This window comes from Cnephaeus nilssonii (genome assembly GCF_951640355.1).
Source record: "Cnephaeus nilssonii genome assembly, chromosome: Y".
Lineage (NCBI taxonomy): Eukaryota > Metazoa > Chordata > Mammalia > Chiroptera > Vespertilionidae > Cnephaeus > Cnephaeus nilssonii.
Genome location: NC_137096.1, coordinates 8503204 through 8518693, shown reverse-complemented (window position 1 = coordinate 8518693; position 15490 = coordinate 8503204). Strand labels below are relative to the sequence as shown.

General features: G+C 44.3%; 1 protein-coding gene across 1 annotated transcript; it reads left to right on the top strand.

Moving 5' to 3' along the window:
* Positions 1 to 8104: 8104 nt before the first annotated feature.
* LOC307096515 (claudin-34-like) lies at positions 8105 to 8593 on the top strand (the record flags this gene model as incomplete). Its single annotated transcript, XM_079766175.1, has 1 exon — positions 8105 to 8593. The coding sequence occupies one exon, from the start codon at positions 8105 to 8107 to the stop codon at positions 8591 to 8593; it is 489 nt and encodes a 162-aa protein (XP_079622301.1).
* Between the last annotated feature and the right edge of the window lie 6897 nt (positions 8594 to 15490).

Below are 15490 nucleotides of genomic sequence, written 5' to 3'. Positions count from 1 at the left end.
TTGCCACAGAAAGCACCTGACCCTTCATACTTTTTATTGCCATTACTTTATTTTGTTCTTCCTTCCCCTCTTATTGTTTGGGCCCATCAACTTGGGAGCATATTTTACCATTTCTTAAGTGCATTTCTTATTAATTCAGAGAGGAAGGGAGAGGAAGAGAAGGATAGAAACCGCAATAATGAGACAAAATCATTGGTTGGCTGTCTCCTGCACATGCCCCCTGGGGAGTCAGTCCTGAACTCAGGCATCAGTCCCAACTGAGAATTCAATTATGACCTCTTGGATTATAGGTCTACTGAGTCACACCGGCCGGGCACACTCTGCTACTTCTAGTGGTAAGAGAAAATGCTGAAATATCTATAACAGACAGTGAGGCCCACAAAACCCAAGAAAGAGGATCAGAGAACAAGAAATTGCTTCTCTCTTCTCTCTCTCTCTCTCTCTCTCTCTCTCTCTCTCTCTCTCTCTCAGTCTCTGTCTCTCACTTGCACCTGTCTTCCTATCTCCACCTTGACAGGGAACAGTGTCCATGATGGGAATCAGAACCTCTGGAATTTAGGAAAAGTATAAAAATGCGTAGGTTCTGGGGGAGGAAGGGCGTGGACTAAACATTGCATGATCTGGGTGATGGTTGCTCACCACATATAGAGACCGTGTCCCATTATGTTGTGTTGAGATTCACTTGTGTGGCTAACTTATGTAAAGCACTTCTCAGCATGTCCTGTTCTGGACTTACCCACTGTTATTAGCATTAATAGTGATTATTAGTAACCAGAAGCAAGTTAAGGACAAAAAGTGAAAGTCAGTGCACCCTGGCCAGTGTGGCGACGCATAGTCCGGTGCATTACAAAGGTCACCTGTTTAATTCCTGGTCAGGGCACATGTCCAGGTGTCAGGTCCGGTCCCCAGGCAACCATTAATATTTCTGGTTCACATGAATGCATGCTTCTTTGTCTTTCTCTCTACATTCATCTCTCTCTAAAGAATCAATTTTAAAACCCACCACATTAAAACAAGACAAAACAAAAGAAAACTCATTGCTTCATGTTGTCTCTCAACAGGGTGTCCTGCACTTGACACTTTACTTCTTCTGGAGACCACAACTCAGAAATCCAGCAAAATTCTTCATTAGAATCTGGATTTTTCTATTAAAATATTCAAAAAGGCACAGTACCAAGGCAATGAGTCTTACAAAGTGCATGTTTAGATAGAGACATCATCTGTGAAGATGGGCAGGGGTTCTGCCTAGGTGGTGACTGGTGGTGCACAGGGATCCTGTACATGAAGGCCCTATAAATGGGGGTCTCCAGGCCATCAGAAATAAAGCAGGAAGAGTAAGGCACACATAGTCAGTTGCTTACTATTGAATGTACTCCAGAATCCACCAATCTGCATAGCAGTCAGGCAGGTTGGATTTGGGGCATCTGGGAGACAGGGCTGTTAAAGGGAAGACTCTGAATAAAGAAGAGCCAAAGCCTGGCCTGCTTGGCTGAGGGGTTGATTTTTTACCTGTGAAACAGTAGCTCAGGGTTCAATTCCAGTTCTGGGACATGCCTAGGTTGTGGGCTCCAAGCCCAGTAGATGGCTTGTAGGAAGCAGCCAATCAATGATTCTCTCTCACCATTGATGGTTCTAACTCTTTCCTTCCTCTCTGAAAACAACAAAAATAAATATATCTAAAAATATAAAATAACTTAGGGTTATGATACCCATAATGTTCATTTAAGAAACACAAGAAGGAGCCTTTTGTCATAGTCAGAATTTTTATGCTGTTCATTCTTCTCCTTTAATTTTCCTTTTTGTCCACTTCCCCAGAGGATTGTATATAATGTGTTTTATTCTATACTGGGAAGATTTGTATTGTTTGCCTTCTTGTTTTTCTCTGCACTAAAATACCTTATCAATTCAAACCTACATTGGTAAAATTTAGCTGAGTAAATTTGATGTGCAAGTGGCTTTATTAAGTATTTCACCAATCCAGCAGCATACCAGGTGGCAATGAAAAAGGGTCTCACTGAGCCAATCCAAACAGGGCTTATTCCCTCACTGCCCCCCAATCTGACATGCTAGACTTTAAAGTCCTTAAAAAAATGAGTTTCCAGCTTCCAAATTTTTCAATGAACTTCACATACACTATTCTAATAAAATTAATTTTAAGAAACCACACATTTTTGTGGTAATTTTTAAAATTTGCGTTGCAAGTTTTGTTGATAACTATACACTCAACAAGCCAAGAGGTGAATTTTTGAAAACCTTTCCTGTTCATGGTTTTTGTTTACATTCATTGATAAAATTACTGAGGCCTCATGATAAAACTTGATGTTTGGGCGAGCATACCCTTTATGGTACATTAAATGTCAAATAGTTGAAGAGAAAGTTCATGAGTAGTTGTACAGTAAAATACATATCCCTATCAAGGGGCACTTTTGTTCATTTCATTCAGAGGTGTAATCAGGAAAGATAACTGGTTCAGTTTAAGTGCAATCTCTGTTTCAATCTCATTGTTCCCATATCAGTCAGGTGCTGATGTCATTTCAATAAGCAAAAGGATGCTTCCATTTAGATTTCTCCAAACATTGATATCAATCCATATGTAATTTTTCTTCCTACTTATATTATTCCTTTAATGGTTGAGGACATACAAAATGCCATAGGAAGGAGGTGAACAATTTTTTTTTCAGACTTGTTGGAGGTTCCCCGACACTTTTTTTCATTTAGGTTTTCCAAGGAGAATACTTAATTTGTTTCATGCACTGGGCCTCTAGTATCTACGCTAATAAAAGAGAAACCTGCAAATTAACCATCACTCCACTATGCCAAGCCACACTAAACAGCCAATCAGGAGCGAGTGTGCAAATTAACCCAAACAAGATGGTGGGGGCCACGGAGCTGGAGGAAGCAGGAGGCTTGGGTTGTCCCCGGCAATGGAGGAAGACAAGCTTCCTGCCTGCCCTGGTCGACCCTGTCATCTGCTCAAGGCTACAAAGTTTCAATTACGGAACATAAAGTAACCATAGATACTTGCTCCCAGCTGGCTCTGGCCTCCACTCAAGGAGGTGCTGAAAAAAAAAAAAGAAAAATAGGAGGGCCTAGGACCTTGGGTTGCCGGGGGGTTGATCAGGCCTGGATGGGATGGCAGGGGACATTGGGGTAAGCAGACTAGCAGGGGGCCAATTGGGGGTGAGTAGGTCATCAGTGGGGGTCAGTTGGAGGTGATCAGGACAGCGGGGAGGAGTTTGGATTGAGCAGGCCAGCAGGGGGGCAGTTGGGGGCAAGCAGGCCAGCAGGGGGGCAGTTGGGGGTGAGCAGGCTGGCAGGCAGAGTGGTTAGGGGCAAACAGGCAGGCAGGCATGCAGGTGAGCGGTTGGAGCCAGCAGTCCCAGATTGTGAGAGAGATGTCCCACTGCCGGTTTAGGCCCGATCCATGTAAACCCCCCTTTGAGGGGTCCCAGATTGGAGAAGTTGCAGGCCGGGTTGAGGAATACCCACCCTGTGCATGAATTCCATGCACCAGGCCTCTAGTTCCTATAATAAAATTTTTCTAGAAGAATTTAACAGAGAGATTGAGAATAACACAGTCATAGTAGGAGACTTTTAACACCCATCTGGCTTCCCTGGATAGAGCCTAGGGAAAAAAAAAAAAAAAAACATAACAAGGAATCAGACTCTAAAGGACAAAAAGGATCTGATGGTTTTAATTGACATTTATAAAACAATTCATGCCAATGCAGGATATACATTCTTCTCAAGCACCCAAAATCATTCACAAAGAGAAACCACATGTTAGGATAAACAAGCAGTCTCTACTAGTTCAAGAACTGAAATCATATCAAGCATCTCTCAGATCACAGTGGAATTAAAGGAAAAATCAACTACAGTAAAAACAACCAAAAACATCCAAACACATAGAGGATAAATAGCATGTTAATAAACAATGACTGAGTTACCAATGAGATAAAGAAATAAAACAAAAACTTCCTGGAAACAAATGAAACTGAACACAGAGCAACCCCAAATCTCTGAGACACGGCAAAAAAAAAGTCCTGTGAGTGAAGTTCATAGCACTACAGGCATATCTCCTTTATTTTATTTTATTTTATTTTATTTTATTTATTTTATTTATTTTTTACAGAGAGGAAGAGAGAGAGATAGAGTTAGGAACATGATAAGAGAGAAACATTGATCAGCTGTCTCCAGCACATGCCCTACTGAAGATGTGCCCACAACCAAGGTACATGCCCTTGACTGGAATCAATCCTGAGACACTTCAGTCCACAGGCCCATGCTCTATCCACTGAACCAAAACAGTGATTGCTACAGGTATATCACAAAAAAGAAGAAAAGAAAATAAAAAAGAAAAGAAAAGGGAAAGGAAAAGGGAAGAAAAGAAAGAGCAAAAGAAAAAAATCAGCAATAAACAATTTAACTCTACAACTTAAATAACTAGAAAGAGAAAAACAAAGAAAATCCCAGTTTAAGTAGCAGGAACAACATAATAAATATTAGAGTAGAAATAAATAACTGAAAAATACAAAAACAAAACAAAACTATGAAAAGGAGAGATGGTTCTTTGAAAGAATTAACAAAATCAATAAACCAGTCATTAGCCAGAATCTTCAAGGAACAAAGAGAGATACCCAAATAAATAAAAACAGAAATAAAAGTGGAGGACTAACCACTGACAGCACAGAAATACAAAGGATTGTAATAAAATACTATGAACAACTATATTCCAACAAGCTAGAGAGTATGGATGAAATAGACAAGTTCCTTAAAAATTGCAAAGTCCCAAAACTGAATCAAGAAGAATAAAAAAAAAAAAATGAATAGGCTAAGAACAACTAATGAAATGGGCTAATGAAATAGAAGTAGTAATAAAAAAACTCCCACCAAACAAAAGCCCAGGTTTAGGTGGTTTCATGGGGAAGTTCTACCAAACATTAAAAGAACTAACACCTATACTCCTCAAACGATTTCAGAAAATCCAAAGGAAGGAACACTTCCAAACTCTTTTTATAAGTCCAACATTATCCTAATTCTGAAACCAGATGGAGACACATCAAAGAAAGATAATTATAGTCCAATATCCCTGATGTACATAGCTGCTAAAATACTCAACAATGTATTAGCAAATCTCATCCAGAAATATATTTAAAAGATCATATGCCACGATCAAATGGGATTTATTTCAGGGATGCACGGCTGGTACAATATTTGTAAATCAATAATGTGATACATCATATAAACAAATTGAAAGATAAAAAAAAACACATTATCATACTGATACATACAAAAAAGCCATTGTACAAAATCCAACACCCAATTTTGACAAACACTCTCAGCAAAGTGGTACTAGAGGGAGCATATCTCATCATGATAAATGCCCTATCTGACAAACCTACAGCCAACATCATACACAATGGGCAAAAACTAAAACCATTTTCCCTACGAACAGGAACAAGACAGGGATGACAACTTTCATGATTACTGTTTGATATAGTATGGGAATGCTAGCCATAGCGATCAGAAAAGAAGAAATAAAAGGCATCCCAACTGGAAAAGAAGAAGTGAAAGTGTCACTATTCGCAAATGACATATTGTACATAGAAAATCTCAAAAACTCCATTAAAAAAAAAAAAACAACAACTAATAGAATTAAAAAATAAATTTGGCAATGTGGCAGGATACAAAATTAACTTCCAGATATCTATGGCTTTTTTATATACCAATAATGAAGTTACAGAAAGAGAAAAAAAATCCAATTTATCATTATAACAAAAAAATTAAGATACCTAAGAATAAACTTTAGGAAGTAAAAGAACTGTACTTGTAAAATGAGAGGATATTGAAAAAAGAGGTAGAGGAAGACATAAACAAATGAACGAATACACTGTGTTGATGGATTGGCAGAAAAAATGTCATTAAAATGGCCATATTATCCAAAACAATTTGTAGATTCAATGCACTCCCCATTAAGATACCAGCAGAATATTTCACACACCTAGAACAGTATCCAAAAATGCATCCTATATAATAAAAGCCTAATTACAAAATGACCAAACAGCAGAACAACCTGTAGAACGACTAGCCGCTATGATGCGCACTGACCACCAGTGATCAGATGCTCAACACAGGAGCAGCCCCCAGTCCACAAGCCCCAGGCCAGCTAAGGCAAGTGCCAGCAGGAGCCTCCGATCACCCCGCTGGTCACCCCACAGATCAGCCCGGATTGACGGCCAGGCCCAGCATGAATTTCATGCACTGGGCCTCTGGCACAGAATTAAAAAAGGCCTTGAATAGCCTGAGAAAGAAGTACAATGTTGGATGTATCACAATATTAGATACTGAGCTATATTACAAAGCCACTGATTCTCATAACTGCCTGTTACTGGCACTGGAACGGATATATAGGTCAATGGAAAAGAACAGAAAATCCAGAAATCCACCCAAGGTGTTATGCTCAATATTTGCAACAGGATAAAACAGCATACAATGAAGCAAGATACTCTCTTCAATAAATGGTGTTGGGAAAATTGGACAGATACTTGCAAATAATGAAAGTAGACCCCAAATTACGTCATATACACATATAAGCTCAAAGTGGATAAAGTACTTAAATGGAAGATGGGAAACTATAAAAATCTTAGAAGAATCCATAGGCCGCAAAATATCAGACGTATGTCTTAGCAATATTTTTACTGATCCAGCTAAGGCAAAGGAAACTAAGGAGAAAATAATAATAATAAAAAAAGGGACTACAACAAAATTAAAAGCTTCTGCTCAGCAAAAGAATCTATCAACAAAACAAGTATGCCCACTGCATGGGGGAATGTATTTGCCAATGTTATCTCCAGTAAGGGTTGAATCTCCAAAATTTACAGGGAACTCATAAAACTTAACAAAGATAAACAATCAAATAAAAAAAGGGCAAAGGGCTTAAATAGACACTTTTCCAAACAGGACCTATAGAAGGCCAAGAGATATACGAAAACACTAGAGGCACGCCATTCATGCACTGAGGGTGGAGGGTGCCAACTGAGGTGTACCTTATCCAGCCTGTGCCCTCTCACCTTCTGGGAGCAGGCCTAAGGCAGCAGTCAGACATCCCCTGAGGGATCCTTCGCGCTGCCATGGAGGCTTCCGCCACCTCCACGGCACTTGCCAGCTGTGAGCCTGGCTTCTGGGAGTGCACTGACCACCAGGGAGCAGGTTCTGTATTGAGGTTCTTCCCCAGGATGGTCAGTGTGCATCATAGAGACCAGATGTACTGCTGTTTGGTCGATTTGCATATTAGGGTTTTATATATACACACTAGGTGCCCAGTGCATGAAAGGAAGTGTGGGATTCGTGGGCAAAGGGCAGGTCTGGGCCCATCTTCTGTGCCCCCGCCTGGCCCCTCCCGCCACAGATCCTGGTCTCCTGTGATGCCCATCTCTATTGTAAAATATTTGTCGCCAATGTTAATTGGGTCTTTCAACAAATGTCCATAAATGGAACTGCCTGTTTGAAAGTTTGACCATATTTTTGTTGATTTCAAGACATGGAGGGAAGGAGAGAGGGAGGGAAAGAGGGAGGGAGGGAGGGAGAGAGGGAGGGAGGGAGGGAGGAAGGAACATCGACTTGGTGTTCCACTTACCGATGCATTCATTGGTTGCTTATTGTATGTGCACTGACCAGGGATCGAACTAGCAATTTTGGCCAGTTGGGAAGACGCTCTAACCACTTAGGTACCTGCAGGGTGAAAGTCTGCATATTTTAAGGCTTTCAGTAAAAATTTCCCAAGGACCCTTCCCAGCAGAGCATGGGGGTCAAGTATCTCCATTCTGGAATATGGAATTTCCCTCTCCAATATAGCCCTGCTCATCCCCAGGGGGCAGTTCCAGGCAGGTGGGTCCCACCCTCATGACCCTCTCTATTGGTTTACAGTTCCCCAGGATACAATGCCATGACCTCGCTGGTCCACAGTGCCAACTGCCAAGTAGCGGGTTTCATTGTCACCACCGTAGGATGGATCTTCTCCATGACTTGCGTGGGACTGGCGGAGTAGGGGGTTTGGTACATGGAGAACAGCTCTGCCCTCTTCCCGAGGCTGGCCTGTATATGAATGTGGAAGGTCTGCACTTACCAGTCCAACAGCCTCCAGAGCAAAGTCATAGCCTGTCACCTCTACACCTACAGTGACACCTACCTGCCACTGAATATTCGCATCGCTCAGCACCTTCTGCTGGCCCCCAGCCTCCTCATTCTCCAGGGTAAAGTGCTCATGGTCATGGGCTTGCAGAGAGTGTGCGTGGCTCATCTTCAGAAGGAAAACACCTGCAATCTCTTCTTGGCTTCCGGAGTCCTGAGCAACATTGCTGGCACATTTATCTTCATTGCTATGATATGGAACTACCACTCTGTGATGAATGAAGAGGGCATACGCTTCCCACCATCCTTCCACATCCCCTTCAGGCCCGACCGGCAGGAGATCAGCAGCATCATCCCCATGGTGGTTCTGGCTGCCATTCTGATGCTGTTGAGTGAGCTGTTTACCCTCTCTTACCAGCTTCCCACCAAAAGCCAAGTGTACCCTGAGGTCTCAGAAGTGTGAAATCCTCGGTTGCATAGCTTTGCAAATCCATAATCAGCAGTTGATGGGGGTGAAGTATTATCAGGATGCTCTAGAAAATAGTTCCAAGTACTCAGGACCATAGCAAAGGCCATTTTGAACAGAAAGTGGATATTTCCTTTATGTCCAAATTGGGCTCAATGGTTAGTGAACTTTCATTAAAAAAATCCAAAAACACTACTGCCCACCTGTCTTATTATCCAATCTAATAAAGAGGGATTATGCTAATTTACCCTGAAACCTTTGCAAAAATGATGGCGCCCATGAGAGGGGTATGCTAATTTACTGCCCCACCCTCAAAGATGGCAGTGCCCACAGACAAAAGATGGTGGGACCCTGTCCACTCAGCCCTGCTAGGGCAGCAGCTTATGGCTCCAAGGGGGGAGGAATGTTTGAGTCCAGGGACTGGATTAGTTACCTGTGATGGCCCCTAAGAAGTTGTACTTCAGTAGTGCTCACCGGAGGCCACTTGTTCCATTCCCTGTTTTTGCACCTACTGTGGGCTGACGCACTGAACAGTCACAGAGGTAAGGGAGGAGGTACCAGTCCCCTAGAAAGTACCAGCAAACCGGACAGGACAAATGGTGATGTGATCTCCTGGAACTATCCTCAGCAGCCTAGTGTCTGTGCATCATGGATGCTCATGCCCTCTTATTTGACCAGGTACTGCAGATGGGAGAATTGGGTTAACATGTCATAGAGGACACGAGATGGTTCACATTCAGTTCCCTTTATTACTGACATTTATTCACAACTGTTCAAGCAAAGGTAATCCCCGAATCTACCACCCAAGCTCAGGAAGGAGCCTGACCCAACATCTCAAGCAGGAGGCAACCAGTAAATTTTAGTATTGGAGACATGACCTGAAATGCCTTCAACTTGTGCTTCCTTCCAGCCACAGCCTGGACCCCTGTCACCCTCATCTCTTAGCCCAATGAGGCTACCATCAGACCTGCAGGAAGGGCTAACTGGCAAGGTCATGCAGCAACCATCAGTGGCTGCCACCCTGCAGGAACTTAGATCACTGTATTATCCATAAACCACCTATCCCTTTTCATGATTTCTCCCTCCAAAATCCTGCATTCACCACGCATTCCCTTAGTGGGAGACTTTGGAAATCCTTGGCAGACAGGTGATTCCAGGCAGGTTTGGATTGAAAGGCTGCCATCACCAAATAGCTAATTGTGGACCTTAACCCCTGAAACCTTACCTCTGACGGGCTTTCCTCTCCTCACTGCCATCCTCACTTGGTTCCATTGCATAATCTTCTCTTAGACACCACTTAGAAGATTCCCAAGCTACCACCACTGGCCCGAAGCCCCCATTACTTCCATTCCTAGCAAGGAGTCTCTTTAATAGCATCTTTCTTACATCCTACCTTAGTCGGGGGGGAGGTGTTTCTTGACAACATGCAAGGGGGCAGAGCAGTGAACAAGACACTGATTGTGTGGATCATCTAGTGATTCAGGCTCTTTAGCACGGCTGATGGACCGCACATAGGAGGTCCCATCACTGTTGACTAAAATGAGAAGGGGCTTGCTCTGGTCTGCAGGGAAACCTCACCACACCTCACCTAAGGTTCTGGTCCAGGCGGCCTTTGAGGAAGAAGACATCATACATATAGAGCTCCTGGAGGCAGAACAGGCTGAGGAACTGAGAGGTGACCAGGCTAACACACTGCTCCTCCTGCTCCAAGGTTGTGTGAGAAGATGTAAAGACGTGGGAGAAGAGGAACCGACGCAGATTGACCATCTGGCCCAGGTAAGAAGCAAAATTTCTCAGAGTGGACAGCTTCCAGGTACAATTTACCTGCAAATCCTGAACAGAGTCGAGCTGCAACATATCCAGGATGGTAATGTTTACCTTCTAAAGGGCAAAAACCTTCAGCTTCTTACAACAAAGGTGCAGCAAACCTCTCCTCTCGCTGACTTTCTTAATAAGGTAGCTGAGGGACTCATCAAGGACTCCTTTCTTAAGGGAAAGGTATACTAACACCTTCATGGGGGCCAAGGGTGTATTTGGCCCCACCCTTAAGCTGTCCACCTTCCCCCTCTTCCAAGTGGGGCTTCAGACTCCAGCAGTGAGCACATATCAGCTCTGGTTCCGGCCCACATGATCCAGAACTCCTGATGAGCTCCCCTCTGTAAATTGAGCACCTGCATTTTCCATCTCCTGAAGAGAAAATAGGATGTAGCCTGGGGTGAATTAAGATAACAGGGAATGAGACTATGGAATTGAGTCTAGGAATTTGGGCACCTGAGTCAGACACCTGACAGGACTTTTACTCCACACCCCAAAAATCAGCTGCTACTTGCACTACTGGGATCCTTCGTGGCCCCCATTTCTGGGACCATTGGGTGCCACCAGAAAGGGTGGGCTCATGTCCCTTCAGTCTCCCTCTGCATCTTCATCAGCCCTATATATGTGAAGCCTGCTCCAGAATGACACCAGCAGTGGCTCCAAGGTCTCTCTGAACTCTCCCTTTGGCCCTGCACTCTCCCATATCCCAGATGTAACTGCTCAGATCCCCAGGGCCCAACCAGGCTACTGAATCCCCCGCACCTGTGTCGAGTCTCCTGGGCAAGCAGGGCATGGAGCCCATCTAGCACAGTCTGAAGATATCATGGTAAGGCTGCCAACGGTTCATCAGAGCCCCCAGAGGGAGGCAGGGGAAGGGCCAAGCCTTCACCATGGCCTTCAGGGCTTTGCTGTGCTTCCCTGCCAAGGCAGCTGTGAACAGAGGTGGGAAGAGCTCCATAGACAGCCACTCCACAGCAGCGATGGCCAAGGCTTCATCCCTCAGCAGGCTCTGGCATATCAGTTCCAGATGTCTGCGTGGAGCCTGGAAGTTCATCCTGATGAAGTGGCTCTTAAAGAGATCCTGGGAAATGGGCGGAGCAAGGCATCTTCTCAGGCTGAGCATGAGCAACCTGGTCCTTCTCCCTTCAGAGGAACCAGCTGAAGGCAAAAGGCACTGCTCTGACAACAACTGGAGTGTCCCCATTTTACCCCAATCCCGTTTTCTGCTTAGGGGCAGCTGAGCCACTCAGCCCTGCCTCTCCTAGGGTGGTGGCAGGACAAGCACCTCCCCAGTCACCAAGGAGGGGTGAGATGACCACTGGACCCCTCCCACATCTACCCACTGCCTACCTGTAATTCTGCTGTACAATGAGTACTGGGAAACCTGCTCCCACCCTTTTAGGGAAACCTTTCTGATTATCACTGAAGGACTGAGAGCACCTGGAGTAGGCAGCAGTGCCTGGCCAAGCACCACCTCTTGCTAAGCTCCAACAAATAAAACAGATGGGGAAGATTAAGGAACACCCACAAAATGCGTACCTTCTGACCTTGGAGACATTTTAAATTAGAAAGAGTAAAAGCAGCACAAAAGATTTCTAAAGCATGGGGTAGCTAGAGGTGAGAAAAATAACCATTAATTGTGAGATGTTCAGTTTATTCAGTGTCCCTTCTATGAATATTAGAATGACCACTTAATCCATGACAACAGAGGGCTCACATGTCACAACTAAGCCTCCTCTCAAAAGGGACTGCAAGCCCTGGTCAGTGTTGCTCAGTTGGTTGAGCATCCCCCCTTGCACCCAAAGGTTGCTTTCAGGCTCCATTCCCAACCCCCATTAGGGGGTGGGAGGAGCCCGCTGGTGGATGTTTCTCCCATCAATGTTTCTCCCTCTCTTTCTCCCTTCTTCTCTTTCTAAACATCACTTGGCTTTTATTAAAGAACTCCCTTAAGACCTACTGTCAAACACACAGCCTGGCCGATAAAATTACAAAAAGAATTTTGCCAATTTGTACTACAATAGATTCCTTAGGAATATTCAACTTTCAGATAGCAGGGAAACTTGCTCTGTAAACCTCTATGAATGGCACACATCAAAACAGAAATCAAAACTTTTTGGATCACGGCTAATCTGCATCTAGATGCAAAGGCAAAATCTGCTCATTTGTAAGGAAAGGAATGCCAATTCTCTGTGGGACCTTGGCCTGCATGCCCTTGAGGACCACATTAGGCTCCTGACTCACCAGAGTGGACATGGTGCAGGAAGCCCTCTGCTCAGACCTGGGCAGTGACTCTCAAGCTCTAGCTTCTGATCCCTTCTCAGCCTCCTCAGAAACTATTATACCCCATCTGGCCTCACCTTCTTTTGAGGTCCTAGCTAAAGTGGCAACTTACAACTGAAAGCTGAAACTTAGTACTAGATCTCCAGGCAGTTAACCTGATTGGGTTTTGCACTCTTCACACCTGCAACTGAATGCTAGGTCCATTCATGAAAGGAAAAGAAAATGAAACCAACATGGAAGTAACTTGATGGGTTGTTGGTACCACATCTAAATTCCCTAATGTTTGTCTTAACACCCCATTAGGCAGACAAGGTATCCTCTCAAGAGAAAAAGGTATACAATGCAACAGTATTGAGTACCAAATAGTCCCTGACACTTGATGTTACCTCAGTTGCACATCTGTGCCCATTCAAAGAGGAACAGAGGGACACTTGGTCTTCCAGATTTTGAGTATCATGCCTTCCCCAAAGGAGGTAGGGCCAAAATCACATCTAGGGATTGATCAGTAGAAGGGAGGGGCTGCAAGCTTGTAATGGGACCAAGGGAATCTCCCAAGGCAAGGTGCACACTTGGGAAACTCAAAGGCTCTGACTAGATAAACTTGAGAACTTAAAAGGCTGGTGGTTAAGAAGAAAATATGGTGCATCCCTTAAACCCAAGCTGGTGGGGAGTACAGACAGGAGGTTCAATCACCCTCCCTCTGTGGAGGTAAAGGGCATTTTCTATAGAAGAGCCAGATGAGCTCAGCAAACTGGCTTGAGAAAATTAAATGTAAAAATAAATGTGGGCTGTGCAGAGGCCAGAGGAGAGGTGTGGCAGCGGAACCTGGGAGGTGACTTATCCAATTCTGAAAGCCATTGAGGGGAGAGATTTGTGGGCTCTTTGGAATCTTGGAGGCACAGATAAAAATACACGTGGGCCAAGACACCTATGTATCCTTATCAAGGAGCTGCTCCCAGAGGGCATTTTCTTTGGCTCAGGCCTCCTTTTTCACATCCTGACCTTCCACAGGCAGCATATTAGGCCCAGGCAAGTTCCAGGGGCCTGGCCCTAAACATGACTGCCAAAGTCTGTATGGATAACTAATGTTTGCTCACCCCAGGGTACAAACTATGCAAATTGGCTTCATAAAGCTCCTTCTGGGCCTAAAACTCTCAGTCAGATTATGAGGGAAGAGTGTTCTCTCTCAGGATTAAGCACAGTGCTCACATACACCTTCCCCTTCAAAAGTTTTCGAGCTGTACTTGTATTTGACATGTAAGCATCTGCCAAATTTTTGGGATATCCCATGCTGCACTGAGTCACACATTGGATCGTTTGAAATTGAGAGAGGCAGACACACACACAGAGAGAGAGAGAGAGAGAGAGAGAGAGAGAGAGAGAGAGAGAGAGAGAGAGAGAGAGAGAGAGAGAGAGAACTTTTCTGCAGGCTCTTTTCCACCCCCTGCAATGTGATGCCCAAACAACTCTCATATTCCAGGGAAAGGGACCATGTGACAGAATACCACAGCGGTGTTCACCAGAAAATTTCATACTGGTTGATTAGATTTCTGGAAGAGATTCAAACTGTAATGAGTTTAGGAAGTTAATCTAGACTTGTATCCTGGGCTTTCAGGACAAGTAGTGCCACCTGGGGTCTGTATTTCTCTTTAACACTGACATTGCATGCACCAGGCAGAATCAGGAAAATTGTAAGAGTTCAAGTTCAGGCAGCTTCTATGAGATACCAGTGACCAGGAGATACAAGGAGGCAGGGGGGACCACTTAGAGTGACCTAGAAACAAAGTCTCAGCAGAACATGCCTTCTTCCTGATCAAGAACCACTCCTCTTCCCACCCCAATGCAGAGCCTGCTTTCCCAGGGTATGAGCTGTGGCACTGGAGGCAGGAGCACATCTGCATCAAGGGTTGTCCTTCCTGCCCAGTATTGGACAGGCCCCGCCGACTCCCAGCACCCATACATGAATCTGGGGGATGTTTTTACCACATTCTGGTCACCTGCCACCTGCCCTCATCATGGCCCTCACTTATGTCCAGCCCACAGCAGCCTTTGAGCACATGATTCCTACTGGGATACCAAGACATATGCCCTTCTGACATTTTTTTTTTGTTTTGAGTGGGAGGGTGGTCCTTAGAATGTGCTCCCAAGGCTGGGAGCCCTCTTTATGCATACCTGGAATGTCAGTCAACCTCTCATGAGCCTGATGCTGGGGACCCCCACTGTTGACAGAAATCAAGAGTTCCCCCCAATTCATCTGAGCTGTTTTGGAGAACATGACATGCTACAATGTGCAGAAGGAAAAACAACATCCCAGCTGCTTTCCTGGATCCAGAGAGGCACTCAGGAGGCTGGAGGATACCCTTCTTGGGTTCCAGAGCAAGCCCTGCCTCTCTGGACCTTCACAGGCCCTGGGGATCAGTCCCCATGCATGGGCTTTCCCACATTCAGCTCTCTTAAGCCAGCCTTTGAGCAGACATGCATCCACCAAACTGGACATCCTCGACGAAATGGACACATTCCTAGAAAAATATAAGCTTCAAAACTCAATCAGGAAGATTAAAAAAAATAAATCAATAGGCTTCTAACTACTGATGAAGTTGAAAGAGTAATCAAAAAGCTTCTAGCAAACAAATCCCTGGACCAGATGGCTTCACAGTGGAGTTTTAGCAAACATCAAGGAAGAACTAAAATCAATGCTTCTCAGTCTATTCCAAAAAATTCAAGAGAGATGCATACTTCTAAGATCTTTCTATAAAGCCAGCATTACCATAATACCAAAACCACATAAAGACACCACAA